This window comes from Oncorhynchus gorbuscha, unplaced genomic scaffold (assembly GCF_021184085.1).
Source record: "Oncorhynchus gorbuscha isolate QuinsamMale2020 ecotype Even-year unplaced genomic scaffold, OgorEven_v1.0 Un_scaffold_1486, whole genome shotgun sequence".
Classification (NCBI taxonomy): Eukaryota; Metazoa; Chordata; class Actinopteri; order Salmoniformes; family Salmonidae; genus Oncorhynchus; species Oncorhynchus gorbuscha.
The window spans coordinates 116134-129353 of record NW_025746251.1 but is presented as its reverse complement, the minus strand read 5'-3'; the positions used below and the strand labels follow the sequence as shown (position 1 = coordinate 129353).

The window sequence follows — 13220 nt, the reverse complement described above, 5'->3', positions numbered from 1 at the left end:
GTATTTTTACAATTTCCGGTGTAATTTATGATTTTACAGATAGCCTACAGTGAGGGATCTTACACATTCTCATAGAGAAATGATCAATAGGCTACATATTGATTTTGGATATCTGGATTCTAGAAAAAATATGTATTATTTGAAATTATGGAAGACTTGTAAACCCACCAGTGTTAGGCTACTGTCGCCTCACAAGAGTAGGCCCAGCCAAACTGTATTGCGCGATGTTAAAGTAAATAAAATGTGTTTTATTGTGCTGAGAAAACAGTTAACACACAACAGCAACACACACACACGAAGCGTCACTCTTTTTTATTTACAAAAAAAATACGATGAGAACCTAACAGTCCGGTGTGAAAGGACAGGACATGAGAACCTAACAACAGTCCGCTTTGAGATGTCAGGACATGAGAAGAATGCGACTGTGACAACATAATTCACATAATACGAAAGCAGACAGTAGGACATCCAGTGTATCTTGTCGGTTCCATGACGTGGGTCTAGCCGGGGTCTGGATGGCTGTTGCGGGCAGAGGCAGAGGCAGTTGTCCCTGCCGGTACAGAAGTGGGCAGCATGGCGGACGCACGCCGGTGCTGAGGCCTCTGAGGGCGGCGCAGTTTACTTTCTGCGGCGGGCTGCGGCTCCCTTCTTGCTGCTGCAATGCGTCAACAGTGCAAACACACGTCAGGGGTCGTCCTGTTCTGTTATGTAGGTAATGCCCTCTAGTGTCAAGCATTGGCTTTAAACAGCAGCCAATGACATAGTCCCATTGGTGAACCATAGTTATAATGTATGATTTATGTACATGTTTAGGATAACAATACCACGTGTAAATTACAATATCCAGAATAGTCTATGGGCCCAACATTAATTCTGAGGTCAGGAGGCACTATTTTTACAACGTTATTACTACCGTGAGAGTAAATCGTATTTTAAAAGAAGCCCATCATACAAGGGGGAAAAAAAGTTATGTTTGATTTGATTATTTGTTCAAAATCTTGGACTATCTTTAAGCTATCCCAGAAACAGTGTTATGTTCAGTCTGCTATTGTAAAACACAGTAGATGGCGTGTTCAGTTTGTTATTGTAAAACACAGTAGATGTTGTGTTCAGTTTGTTATTGTAAAACACAGTAGATGTTGTGTTCAGTTTGTTATTGTAAAACACAGTAGATGTTGTGTTCAGTTTGTTATTGTAAAACACAGTAGATGTTGTGTTCAGTTTGTTATTGTAAAACACAGTAGATGTCGTGTTCAGTTTGTTATTGTAAAACACAGTAGATGTTGTGTTCAGTTTGTTATTGTAAAACACAGTAGATGTCGTGTTCAGTTTGTTATTGTAAAACACAGTAGATGTTGTGTTCAGTTTGTTATTGTAAAACACAGTAGATGTTGTGTTCAGTTTGTTATTGTAAAACACAGTAGACGTCGTGTTCAGTATACTATTGTAAAACACAGTCGATCGTCGTGTTCAGTATACTATTGTAAAACACAGTCAACGTCGTGTTCAGTATACTATTGTAAAACACAGTCGACGTCGTGTTCAGTATACTATTGTAAAACACAGTCGACGTCGTGTTCAGTATACTATTGTAAAACACAATAGATGTCGTGTTCAGTATACTATTGTAAAACACAGTAGATGTTGTGTTCAGTTTGTTATTGTAAAACACAGTAGATGTTGTGTTCAGTTTGTTATTGTAAAACACAGTAGATGTCCTGTTCAGTTTGTTATTGTAAAACACAGTAGATGTCCTGTTCAGTTTGTTATTGTAAAACACAGTTGATGTCGTGTTCAGTTTGTTATTGTAAAACACAGTAGATGTCGTGTTCAGTTTGTTATTGTAAAACACAGTAGATGTCGTGTTCAGTATACTATTGTAAAACACAGTCGACGTCGTGTTCAGTATACTATTGTAAAACACAGTCGACGTCGTGTTCAGTATACTATTGTAAAACACAGTCGACGTCGTGTTCAGTATACTATTGTAAAACACAGTCGACGTATACTATTGTAAAACACAGTGTTCAGTATACTATTGTAAAACACAGTAGATAGTATGTAAAACACAATAGATGTCGTGTTCAGTATACTATTGTAAAACACAGTAGATGTTGTGTTCAGTTTGTTATTGTAAAACACAGTAGATGTTGTGTTCAGTTTGTTATTGTAAAACACAGTAGATGTCCTGTTCAGTTTGTTATTGTAAAACACAGTAGATGTCGTGTTCAGTTTGCTATTGTAAAACACAGTAGATGTTGTGTTCAGTATACTATTGTAAAACACAGTAGATGTCGTGTTCAGTTTGCTATTGTAAAACACAGTAGATGTTGTGTTCAGTTTGTTATTGTAAAACCCAGTAGATGTTGTGTTCAGTATACTATTGTAAAACCCAGTAGATGTTGTGTTCAGTATACTATTGTAAAACACAGTAGATTTTGTGTTCAGTTTGCTATTGTAAAACACAGTAGATGTCCTGTTCAGTTTGTTATTGTAAAACACAGTAGATGTTGTGTTCAGTTTGTTATTGTAAAACACAGTAGATGTCCTGTTCAGTTTGTTATTGTAAAACACAGTAGATGTCCTGTTCAGTTTGTTATTGTAAAACACAGTAGATGTTGTGTTCAGTTTGTTATTGTAAAACACAGTAGATGTCCTGTTCAGTTTGTTATTGTAAAACACAGTAGATGTTGTGTTCAGTATACTATTGTAAAACACAGTAGGATGTCATTTTGACCAGTGTTAGCTAGTTTTAGTCACACTCACACATTTAGATGTAGTTGACTGACCATGCTGCAATACAATGTCAAGCTAATGCCATACTTACCTCTGTTATATCATATGGCAAACTATAGATATTTAAAGTGTCCCATCGAGACAAACCAGCTCAGGGAGAGAACCATATACAGTAATACTATACGTATATTATTTGTCATCCTTGAAGAATGAAAGTTCTCCACACGTGACTCATCCACCCAGACTCAGACAGAAATACTCATCCACCCAGACTCAGACAGAAATACTCATTCACCCAGACTCAGACAGAAAGACTCATTCACCCAGACTCAGACAGAAAGACTCATCCACCCAGACTCAGACAGAAAGACTCATCCACCCAGACTCAGACAGAAATACTCATCCACCCAGACTCAGACAGAAAGACTCATCCACCCAGACTCAGACAGAAAGACTCATCCACCCAGACTCAGACAGAAAGACTCATCCACCCAGACTCAGACAGAAAGACTCATCCACCCAGACTCAGACAGAAAGACTCATCCACCCAGACTCAGACAGAAAGACTCATCCACCCAGACTCAGACAGAAAGACTCATCCACCCAGACTCAGACAGAAAGACTCATCCACCCAGACTCAGACAGAAAGACTCATCCACCCAGACTCAGACAGAAAGACTCATCCACCCAGACTCAGACAGAAAGACTCATCCACCCAGACTCAGACAGAAAGACTCATCCACCCAGACTCAGACAGAAAGACTCATCCACCCAGACTCAGACAGAAAGACTCATCCACCCAGACTCAGACAGAAAGACTCATCCACCCAGACTCAGACAGAAAGACTCATCCACCCAGACTCAGACAGAAAGACTCATCCACCCAGACTCAGACAGAAAGACTCATCCACCCAGACTCAGACAGAAAGACTCATCCACCCAGACTCAGACAGAAAGACTCATCCACCCAGACTCAGACAGAAAGACTCATCCACCCAGACTCAGACAGAAAGACTCATCCACCCAGACTCAGACAGAAAGACTCATCCACCCAGACTCAGACAGAAAGACTCATCCACCCAGACTCAGACAGAAAGACTCATCCACCCAGACTCAGACAGAAAAAGACTCATCCACCCAGACTCAGACAGAAAGACTCATCCACCCAGACTCAGACAGAAAGACTCATCCACCCAGACTCAGACAGAAAGACTCATCCACCCAGACTCAGACAGAAAGACTCATCCACCCAGACTCAGACAGAAAGACTCATCCACCCAGACTCAGACAGAAAGACTCATCCACCCAGACTCAGACAGAAAGACTCATCCACCCAGACTCAGACAGACAGATAGCAAAGAAATTAAGACAATACATGAATGTGGGGTACAGTGTTTGGTAGGCCAATGTTAAGGGCAATTTGTTCCCTATTGATCAATCTTGAAGAATACTTGGATCAATTAAAGAGCAAGTGGTGAAATGTTCAACACTTCACGAGTACATCCAGTAGCTGGGGATGGTGTGCAAAGAAATTAAGACATATTATGAATGTTGAGACTCAGTTCCTGGTGACATATTATAGTGTTGAGACTTTGTTCCTGTTGACATACAATGTTGAAGAATCACTTCCTGTTGACATATTATATGTTGAGACTCACTTCCTGTTGACATATTAGCTGGGGAGTGTTGAGACTCACTTCCTGTTGACATATTATAGTGTTGAGACTCACTTCCTATTGACATATTATAGTGTTGAGACTCACTTCCTGTTGACATATTATAGTGTTGAGACTCACTTCCTGTTGACATATTATAGTGTTGAGACTCACTTCCTATTGACATATTATAGTGTTGAGACTCACTTCCTGTTGACATATTATAGTGTTGAGACTCACTTCCTGTTGACATATTATAGTGTTGAGACTCACTTCCTGTTGACATATTATAGTGTTGAGACTCACTTCCTATTGACATATTATAGTGTTGAGACTCACTTCCTGTTGACATATTATAGTGTTGAGACTCACTTCCTGTTGACATATTATAGTGTTGAGACTCACTTCCTGTTGACATATTATAGTGTTGAGACTCACTTCCTGTTGACATATTATAGTGTTGAGACTCACTTCCTGTTGACATATTATAGTGTTGAGACTCACTTCCTATTGACATATTATACTGTTGAGACTCACTTCCTGTTGACATATTATAGCGTTGACCTCACTTCCTTTGCCTCTGAAGCAGCCCTTACAGTACATGGACAACAACACAGAGCCATACTGTATAGAACTAGGGTTTCTGATGTGGACGTTACAGTACTTCTCACTGTTGTATCACATAATGCTGATCATTTGATGGAATCGACCGTTAGAGAAATGTTGTTGAAAACCTCTACTGTGGTACGGTCGAGACAAGTCACTCATTATTGGCTGGTCTCGTAAGGTGGATGGTGTTTCAGGGGTTCAGCGATGGAATTATTTGAATGTTTTTACTACGCACGATACTTCAGTGTTTTGCAATGGCCTACCATTTTTTGCAAAAACAAAATATCCGCCGCCTTGTAAACCTGTTCCAAGGACATTTTGTGTGCTTCTTAGTACAACGCTTGTGCCTTAGTGTTGCAGAAATGAGCCGTATAATGTTGACCAACATAACTCTTTGTCAAGCCCTCGTTATACGGGGCGGCAGGGTAGCCTAGTGGTTAGAGTGTTGGACTAGTAACCAGCAGGTAGCCTAGTGGTTAGAGTGTTGGGCCAGTAACCAGCAGGTAGCCTAGTGGTTAGAGTGTTGGGCCAGTAACCAGCAGGTAGCCTAGTGGTTAGAGTGTTGGGCCAGTAACCAGGCAGGGTAGCCTAGTGGTTAGAGTGTTGGACCAGTTACCAGCAGGTAGCCTAGTGGTTAGAGTGTTGGACCAGTTACCAGCAGGTAGCCTAGTGGTTAGAGTGTTGGGCTAATAACCAGCAGGTAGCCTAGTGGTTAGAGTGTTGGGCCAGTAACCAGCAGGTAGCCTAGTGGTTAGAGTGTTGGGCCAGTAACCAGCAGGTAGCCTAGTGGTTAGAGTGTTGGGCCAGTAACCAGCAGGTAGCCTAGTGGTTAGAGTGTTGGACTAGTAACCAGCAGGTAGCCTAGTGGTTAGAGTGTTGGGCTAGTAACCAGCAGGTAGCCTAGTGGTTAGAGTGTTGGACTAGTAACCAGCAGGTAGCCTAGTGGTTAGAGTGTTGGGCCAGTAACCAGCAGGTAGCCTAGTGGTTAGAGTGTTGGACTAGTAACCAGCAGGTAGCCTAGTGGTTAGAGTGTTGGACCAGTAACCAGCAGGTAGCCTAGTGGTTAGAACGTTGGGCTAGTAACCGGAAAGTAGCCTAGTGGTTAGAGTGTTGGGCTAGTAACCAGCAGGTAGTAACTGGAAGGTTGCAAGTTCAAATCACCGAGGTGACCCTGAACAGGCAGTTAACCAGGCAGTTCCTAGGCCGTCATTGAAAATAAGAATTTGTTCTTAACTGACTTGCCGAGTTAAATAAAGGTAAAAAAATAAAAATAAATACCTCTGACCAGAATTAAAGTGTTATGCCTTTCATTATTCGTTATTAGGACATAGATCAGATTATCATACTGTCTGTCTCTGAGGAGTGGGTTTTGGTCCCAAAATGGCACCCTATTCACTATATAGTGCACTACTTTTTATCGGAACCCTATGGCCCCTGGTCAAAATTAGTGCACTATATTCGGGAATAGGGTTCCAACAGGGAGGCAGACAATGACTGGGAGAGGAGGGAATTCTGAGGGAGTGGGAGGCGGACAATGACTGGGAGAGGAGGGAATTCTGAGGGAGTGGGAGGCAGACAATGACTGGGAGAGGAGGGAATTCTGAGGGAGTGGGAGGCAGACAATGACTGGGAGAGGAGGGAATTCTGAGGGAGTGGGAGGCAGACAATGACTGGGAGAGGAGGGAATTCTGAGGGAGTGGGAGGCAGACAATGACTGGGAGAGGAGGGAATTCTGAGGGAGTGGGAGGCAGACAATGACTGGGAGAGGAGGAATTCTGAGGGAGTGGGAGGCAGACAATGACTGGGAGAGGAGGGAATTCTGAGGGAGTGGGAGGCAGACAATGACTGGGAGAGGAGGGAATTCTGAGGAATGGGAGGCAGACAAGTGAGGGGAGGCTGACTGGGAGAGGAGGGAATTCTGAGGGAGTGGGAGGCAGACAATGACTGGGAGGGGAATTCTGAGGGAGGGGAGGCAGACAATGACTGGGAGAGGAGGGAATTCTGAGGGAGTGGGAGGCAGACAATGACTGGGAGAGGAGGGAATTCTGAGGGAGTGGGAGGGACAATGACTGGGAGGCAGACAATGACTGGGAGAGGAGGGAATTCTGAGGGAGTGGGAGGCAGACAATGACTGGGAGAGGAGGGAATTCTGAGGGAGTGGGAGGCAGACAATGACTGGGAGAGGAGGGAATTCTGAGGGAGTGGGAGGCAGACAATGACTGGGAGAGGAGGGAATTCTGAGGGAGTGGGAGGCAGACAATGACTGGGAGAGGAGGGAATTCTGAGGGAGTGGGAGGCAGACAATGACTGGGAGAGGAGGGAGGGAGTGGGAGGCAGACAATGACTGGGGAGTGGGAGGCAGACAATGACTGGGAGAGGAGGGAATTCTGAGGGAGTGGGAGGCAGACAATGACTGGGAGAGGAGGGAATTCTGAGGGAGTGGGAGGCAGACAATGACTGGGAGAGGAGGGAATTGAGGAGTGGGAGGCAGACAATGACTGGGAGAGGAGGGAATTCTGAGGGAGTGGGAGGCAGACAATGACTGGGAGAGGAGGGAATTCTGAGGGAGTGGGAGGCAGACAATGACTGGGAGAGGAGGGAATTCTGAGGGAGTGGGAGGCAGACAATGACTGGGAGAGGAGGGAATTCTGAGGGAGTGGGAGGCAGACAATGACTGGGAGAGGAGGGAATTCTGAGGGAGTGGGAGGCAGACAATGACTGGGAGAGGAGGGAATTCTGAGGGAGTGGGAGGCACTGGGAGAGGAGGGAATTCTGAATGACAATGACTGGGAGAGGAGGGAATTCTGAGGGAGTGGGAGGCAGACAATGACTGGGAGGCAGGGACAGACAATGACTGGGAGAGGAGGGAATTCTGAGGGAGTGGGAGGCAGACAATGACTGGGAGAGGAGGGAATTCTGAGGGAGTGGGAGGCAGACAATGACTGGGAGAGGAGGGAATTCTGAGGGGGAGGCAGACAATGACTGGGAGGCAGACAATGACTGGGAGAGGAGGGAATTCTGAGGGAGTGGGAGGCAGACAATGACTGGGAGAGGAGGGAATTCTGAGGGAGTGGGAGGCAGACAATGACTGGGAGAGGAGGGAATTCTGAGGGAGTGGGAGGCAGACAATGACTGGGAGAGGAGGGAATTCTGAGGGAGTGGGAGGCAGACAATGACTGGGAGAGGAGGGAATTCTGAGGGAGTGGGAGGCAGACAATGACTGGGAGAGGAGGGAATTCTGAGGGAGTGGGAGGCAGACAATGACTGGGAGAGGAGGGAATTCTGAGGGAGTGGGAGGCAGACAATGACTGGGAGAGGAGAGGAAGGCTGAGGGAGAGGAGACAATGACTGGGAGAGGAGGGAATTCTGAGGGAGTGGGAGGCAGACAATGACAGAGGAGGGAATTCAATGACTGGGAGAGGAGGGAATTCTGAGGGAGTGGGAGGCGGACAATGACTGGGAGAGGAGGGAATTCTGAGGGAGTGGGAGGCAGCAGTACTTACTGTTTCTGAAGCTCATCAATACGATTTCTGAGAGAGATGACCTGAAAACAACACATGAGCGCGTTTAAACCAATCAGAAGCAGCAGGGAGGTTGCCAGTGGGCGTTACATTTGACCCATGACCTCTGGGTCATTAGCGACACCTTTAAAGAGACAGCAGCAGTCCTGTTGGGACGTCCTGTTGGGCTGAGTTGGGAAACCAAGACTACTCTCACCGACACACATACCCAGTACAGCACTAGTGGACTAGTGTCTGGATCGGCACAGTCAATATCTTCACAAGGGTTTGTAGTTGATCTGATGTCATTAAATCACAGGAGGGGAGGACGGCTCACACTAATACTGACCGGAAAGGAGCGAATGAAATGGCATCAAACACGTGTCATCAAACACGTGTCATCAAACACGTGTCATCAAACACGTGTCATCAAACACGTTTCATCAAACACGTTTCATCAAACACGTGTCATCAAACACGTGTCATCAAACACGTGTCATCAAACACGTGTCATCAAACACGTGTCATCAAACACGTGTCATCAAACACGTTTCATCAAACACGTGTCATCAAACACGTGTCATCAAACACGTCAAACACGTGTCATCAAACACGTGTCATCAAACACGTGTCATCAAACACGTGTCATCAAACACGTGTCATCAAACACGTGTCATCAAACACGTTTCATCAAACACGTTCATCAAACACGTGTCATCAAACACGTGTCATCAAACACGTTTCATCAAACACGTGTGTTTAATGTATTTGATTCCAATCCAACCATCCTACTCCAGCAATTACCACCATTTCCTCCCCAATTAAAGTGTTGGACCAGTAACCGAAAGGTTGCAAGATCAAATCCCAGAGCTGACAAGGTAAAAATCTGTCGTTCTTCCCATGAACAAGGCAGTTAACCCGCAAGTCCCCGCAGCAATGTTCCATCATTTAGTGGAAAGCCTTCCCAGAAGAGCGGAGGCTGTTATAGCAGCAATGTTCCAACATCTAGTGGAAAGCCTTCCCAGCAGAGTGGAGGCTGTTATAGCAGTAATGTTACAACATCTAGTGGAAAGCCTTCCCAGCAGAGTGGAGGCTGTTATAGCAGCAATGTTCCAACATCTAGTGGAAAGCCTTCCCAGCAGAGTGGAGGCTGTTATAGCAGTAATGTTACAACATCTAGTGGAAAGCCTTCCCAGCAGAGTGGAGGCTGTTATAGCAGCAATGTTCCAACATCTAGTGGAAAGCCTTCCCAGAAGAGTGGAGGCTGTTATAGCAGCAAAGGGAGGGGACCAACTCCATATTAATGCCCATGATTTTGGAATGAGATGTTGGACGTGTCCACATACTTTTGACCACGTAGTTTATGTATCTACTACAGACTGCCCCTTCAAATTATGTGGAGAGAAAATAAATCGAAAAATATATATACAGTGCCTTGCGAAAGTATTCGGCCCCCTTGAACTTTGCGACCTTTTGCCACATTTCAGGCTTCAAACATAAAGATATAAACTGTATTTTTTTGTGAAGAATCAACAACAAGTGGGACACAATCATGAAGTGGAACGACATTTATTGGATATTTCAAACTTTTTTAACAAATCAAAAACTGAAAAATTGGGCGTGCAAAATTATTCAGCCCCCTTAAGTTAATACTTTGTAGCGCCACCTTTTGCTACGATTACAGCTGTAAGTCGCTTGGGGTATGTCTCTATCAGTTTTGCACATCGAGAGACTGACATTTTTTTCTGTTTTGCAAGGAGGCCGAATACTTTCGCAAGGCTCTGTATATATACCTTTTATTGTATTAAAAAAATACTTCATTGAAAAGTGAATTGACTCCAAACCTAATGTATAATAACAGTCATTTTGCATAGTATCTCTATGGAAGAAGGACATTAAAAATGTAATAAAATAATCACTCACCTCATACTTCTGCCTCTTGAGTTTCTCAATGTGCTCATACTTCTCAGACTCCAGTAGGTGCATCCACTCCCATAGATCCTTGGCCTTGTCCCTGCAAAGGACAATACATTCAGGAGGTTGGCTCAAAATCTGCACATTTCTGTGATATGAAAATGACAACAGCGAAAGGAAGTATTGTCATAGTCTAGAGATGTCTACAAGGAATATTCTAGTTCCTCTACAACTATGTCAAAGGACGCTGCCTCTTTTGACTAACACAGATACAAACATATCCACGCTCCCACCGAAACTAATATCTTACTTTAGCTTGTCCTCATTCAGATGGTCGATGTTGAGAGGTTTGCGTCGCTCCGCTAGGATCTTCTTCTTCTTCTCTCTCTCAGTCTGCTTCTTACCTCCTCTCTTAGTGTCGGCCTGGGGAGGTGACAGAGCAACGGCAACAGGTTCAGAGACACACACACACATAGGGAATATAGCCTGGCTGCCCATCCACATCACTCAGGCCCAACGCCACGGCCACTAATGTTTCTTCTGGATCTCTTTGAGTAAGCGAACACATTCTGACCGGTTCTGATTGGTCCCAGAAACCGATGGGTTGGGACAGAGCTGGCCTACACGGATAAATGAATCGCGTCATTTTTGACATCAGCACAAACGACTTCTAGGACGGCAGGTTCAGACAGGTGAATGGGGCGATCGATAGAACAACGTAATTAAGTTCAGGATGAGTCGTCAGGCAATGGGAAATAAGGGTGGGGCCATTTCAGATTTCGTCTAGGTCTGTGTTGAACAAGAGCTTCAGAGCTACAGTTCTTAATGACAAACAATCTGTAACATCAATCATGTGACGTCTCTCTCTCATTATCTTCCAATCATGTGACGTCTCTCTCACATTATCTTCCAATCATGTGACGTCTCTCTCTCATTATCTTCCAATCATGTGACGTCTCTCTCTCATTATCTTCCAATCATGTGACGTCTCTCTCTCATTATCTTCCAATCATGTGACGTCTCTCTCTCATTATCTTCCAATCATGTTACGTTGTTATGTGATGCGTGTCGTTTCATGGAACCAACTAGGACTGAAGCATCCACTAATTAAACCTTAAAACGTGTTTCCAGAAGACCAGGTTGGCTGTGATGAAGATAGGTCTATGTTTTCCAAAGGAGTACACTCTATATGTAGGGAACGAGGTGGTACACTCTATATGTAGGGAACAAGGTAGTGCACTCCCGAATGGCGCAGCGGTCTAAGGCACTGCATCGCAGCCATCACTACAGACCCTGGTTCAATTCCAGGCTGTTTCAGAACTGGCCGTGATTGGAAGTGCCATAGGGCGGCGCACAATAGGCTCCAGTGTCATCCGGGTTATTGTTTGGCCTGGGTGGGCCATCATTATAAATAAGAATTTGCTCTTAATTAACTGACTTGTCTAGTTAAATAAAATAATAAGTAGGAAACGACAAGCATTTTGAGAGGCCCTGGATTTGTGTTTAGCGTGGTGTGTGTGGAGGTCACCTGACCTTCTGCAGTGAGCTGCTATAGCTGGAGCCCATGTTGGTCAGAGCTGACTTCTTCTTAGCGTCGTCATCAGCCTTTCTCCTTTGATCCATCTCCTCCTTCTTCAGCCTCTCCTCCTGTACAAGCAACCACAACACCCACGTTAAGTAACCACAACACCCACGTTAAGTAACCACAACACCCACGTTAAGTAACCACAACACCCACGTTAAGTAACCACAACACCCACGTTAAGCAACCACAACAGCCACGTTAAGCAACCACAACACCCACGTTAAGTAACCACAACACCCACACCACCCACGTTAAGCAACAACAACACCCACGTTAAGCAACCACAACACCCACGTTGTGCAACAACAACACCCACGTTGAGCAACAACAACACCCACGTTAAGCAACCACAACACCCTCATTAAGCAACAACAACACTCACGTTAAGCAACAACAACACCCACATTAAGTAACCACAACACCCACGTTAACACCCACGTTAAGTAACCACAACACCCACGTTAAGCAACCACAACACCCACGTTAAGCAACCACAACACCCACGTTAAGCAACCACAACACCAACGTTAAGCAACCACAACACCCACGTTAAGCAACCACAACACCCACGTTAAGCAACAACACACCACACGTTAAGCGACCACAACACCCACGTTAAGCAACAACAACACCCACGTTAAGTAACCACAACACCCACGTTAAGCAACCACATGTTGGTAAAAACAACACAAACTTAAAGTACATGTTGAATTCATGTGTTTGCCTGCAGAGTTTAGGCTATACAGACCTCACGTCTGGCCTGGCGTTCCTTGTCCTTCTCAGTGCGTACCCTCTGGATCTCAGCCCTCTCTGACCTGCGTTTCTCCTGAGAGGAATAGAACCACAGACACAGTTGTTTACCAGTCTGATACCAGAACACATGGTTTACTGTAGCCTTGTTACTTGGGCTAAGAGATAGGTTGTTAGGCCACCAGAACACATGGTTTACTGTAGCCTTGTTACTTGGGCTAAGAGATAGGTGGTTTACCGGTCTGACACCAGAACACATGGTTTACTGTAGCCTTGTTACTTGGGCTAAGAGATAGGTGGTTTACCAGTCTGATACCAGAACACATGGTTTACTGTAGCCTTGTTACTTGGGCTAAGAGATAGGTTGTTAGGCCACCAGAACACATGGTTTACTGTAGCCTTGTTACTTGGGCTAAGAGATAGGTTGTTTACCAGTCTGACACCAGAACACATGGTTTACTGTAGCCTTGT

The 13220-nt window shown here is 44.7% G+C and overlaps 1 protein-coding gene across 16 annotated transcripts in view; it reads right to left on the bottom strand.

Annotated features, from left to right (window-relative positions):
- Positions 1 to 297: 297 nt before the first annotated feature.
- The window catches only part of LOC124023037 (troponin T, fast skeletal muscle isoforms-like), a 47064-nt gene continuing 34141 nt past the window's right edge, over positions 298 to 13220 (bottom strand). For all 16 annotated transcript variants that reach the window (XM_046337614.1, XM_046337620.1, XM_046337619.1 and 13 more), the window contains 6 exons: positions 12748 to 12825; positions 11948 to 12061; positions 10725 to 10837; positions 10424 to 10514; positions 8504 to 8544; positions 298 to 655 (listed from right to left, as the gene is read on the bottom strand). In XM_046337614.1, the coding sequence (XP_046193570.1) occupies positions 619 to 655; positions 8504 to 8544; positions 10424 to 10514; positions 10725 to 10837; positions 11948 to 12061; positions 12748 to 12825 (474 nt within the window). In that variant the 3' untranslated portion in view covers positions 298 to 618. The remainder of the gene's footprint in view (positions 656 to 8503; positions 8545 to 10423; positions 10515 to 10724; positions 10838 to 11947; positions 12062 to 12747; positions 12826 to 13220) is intronic.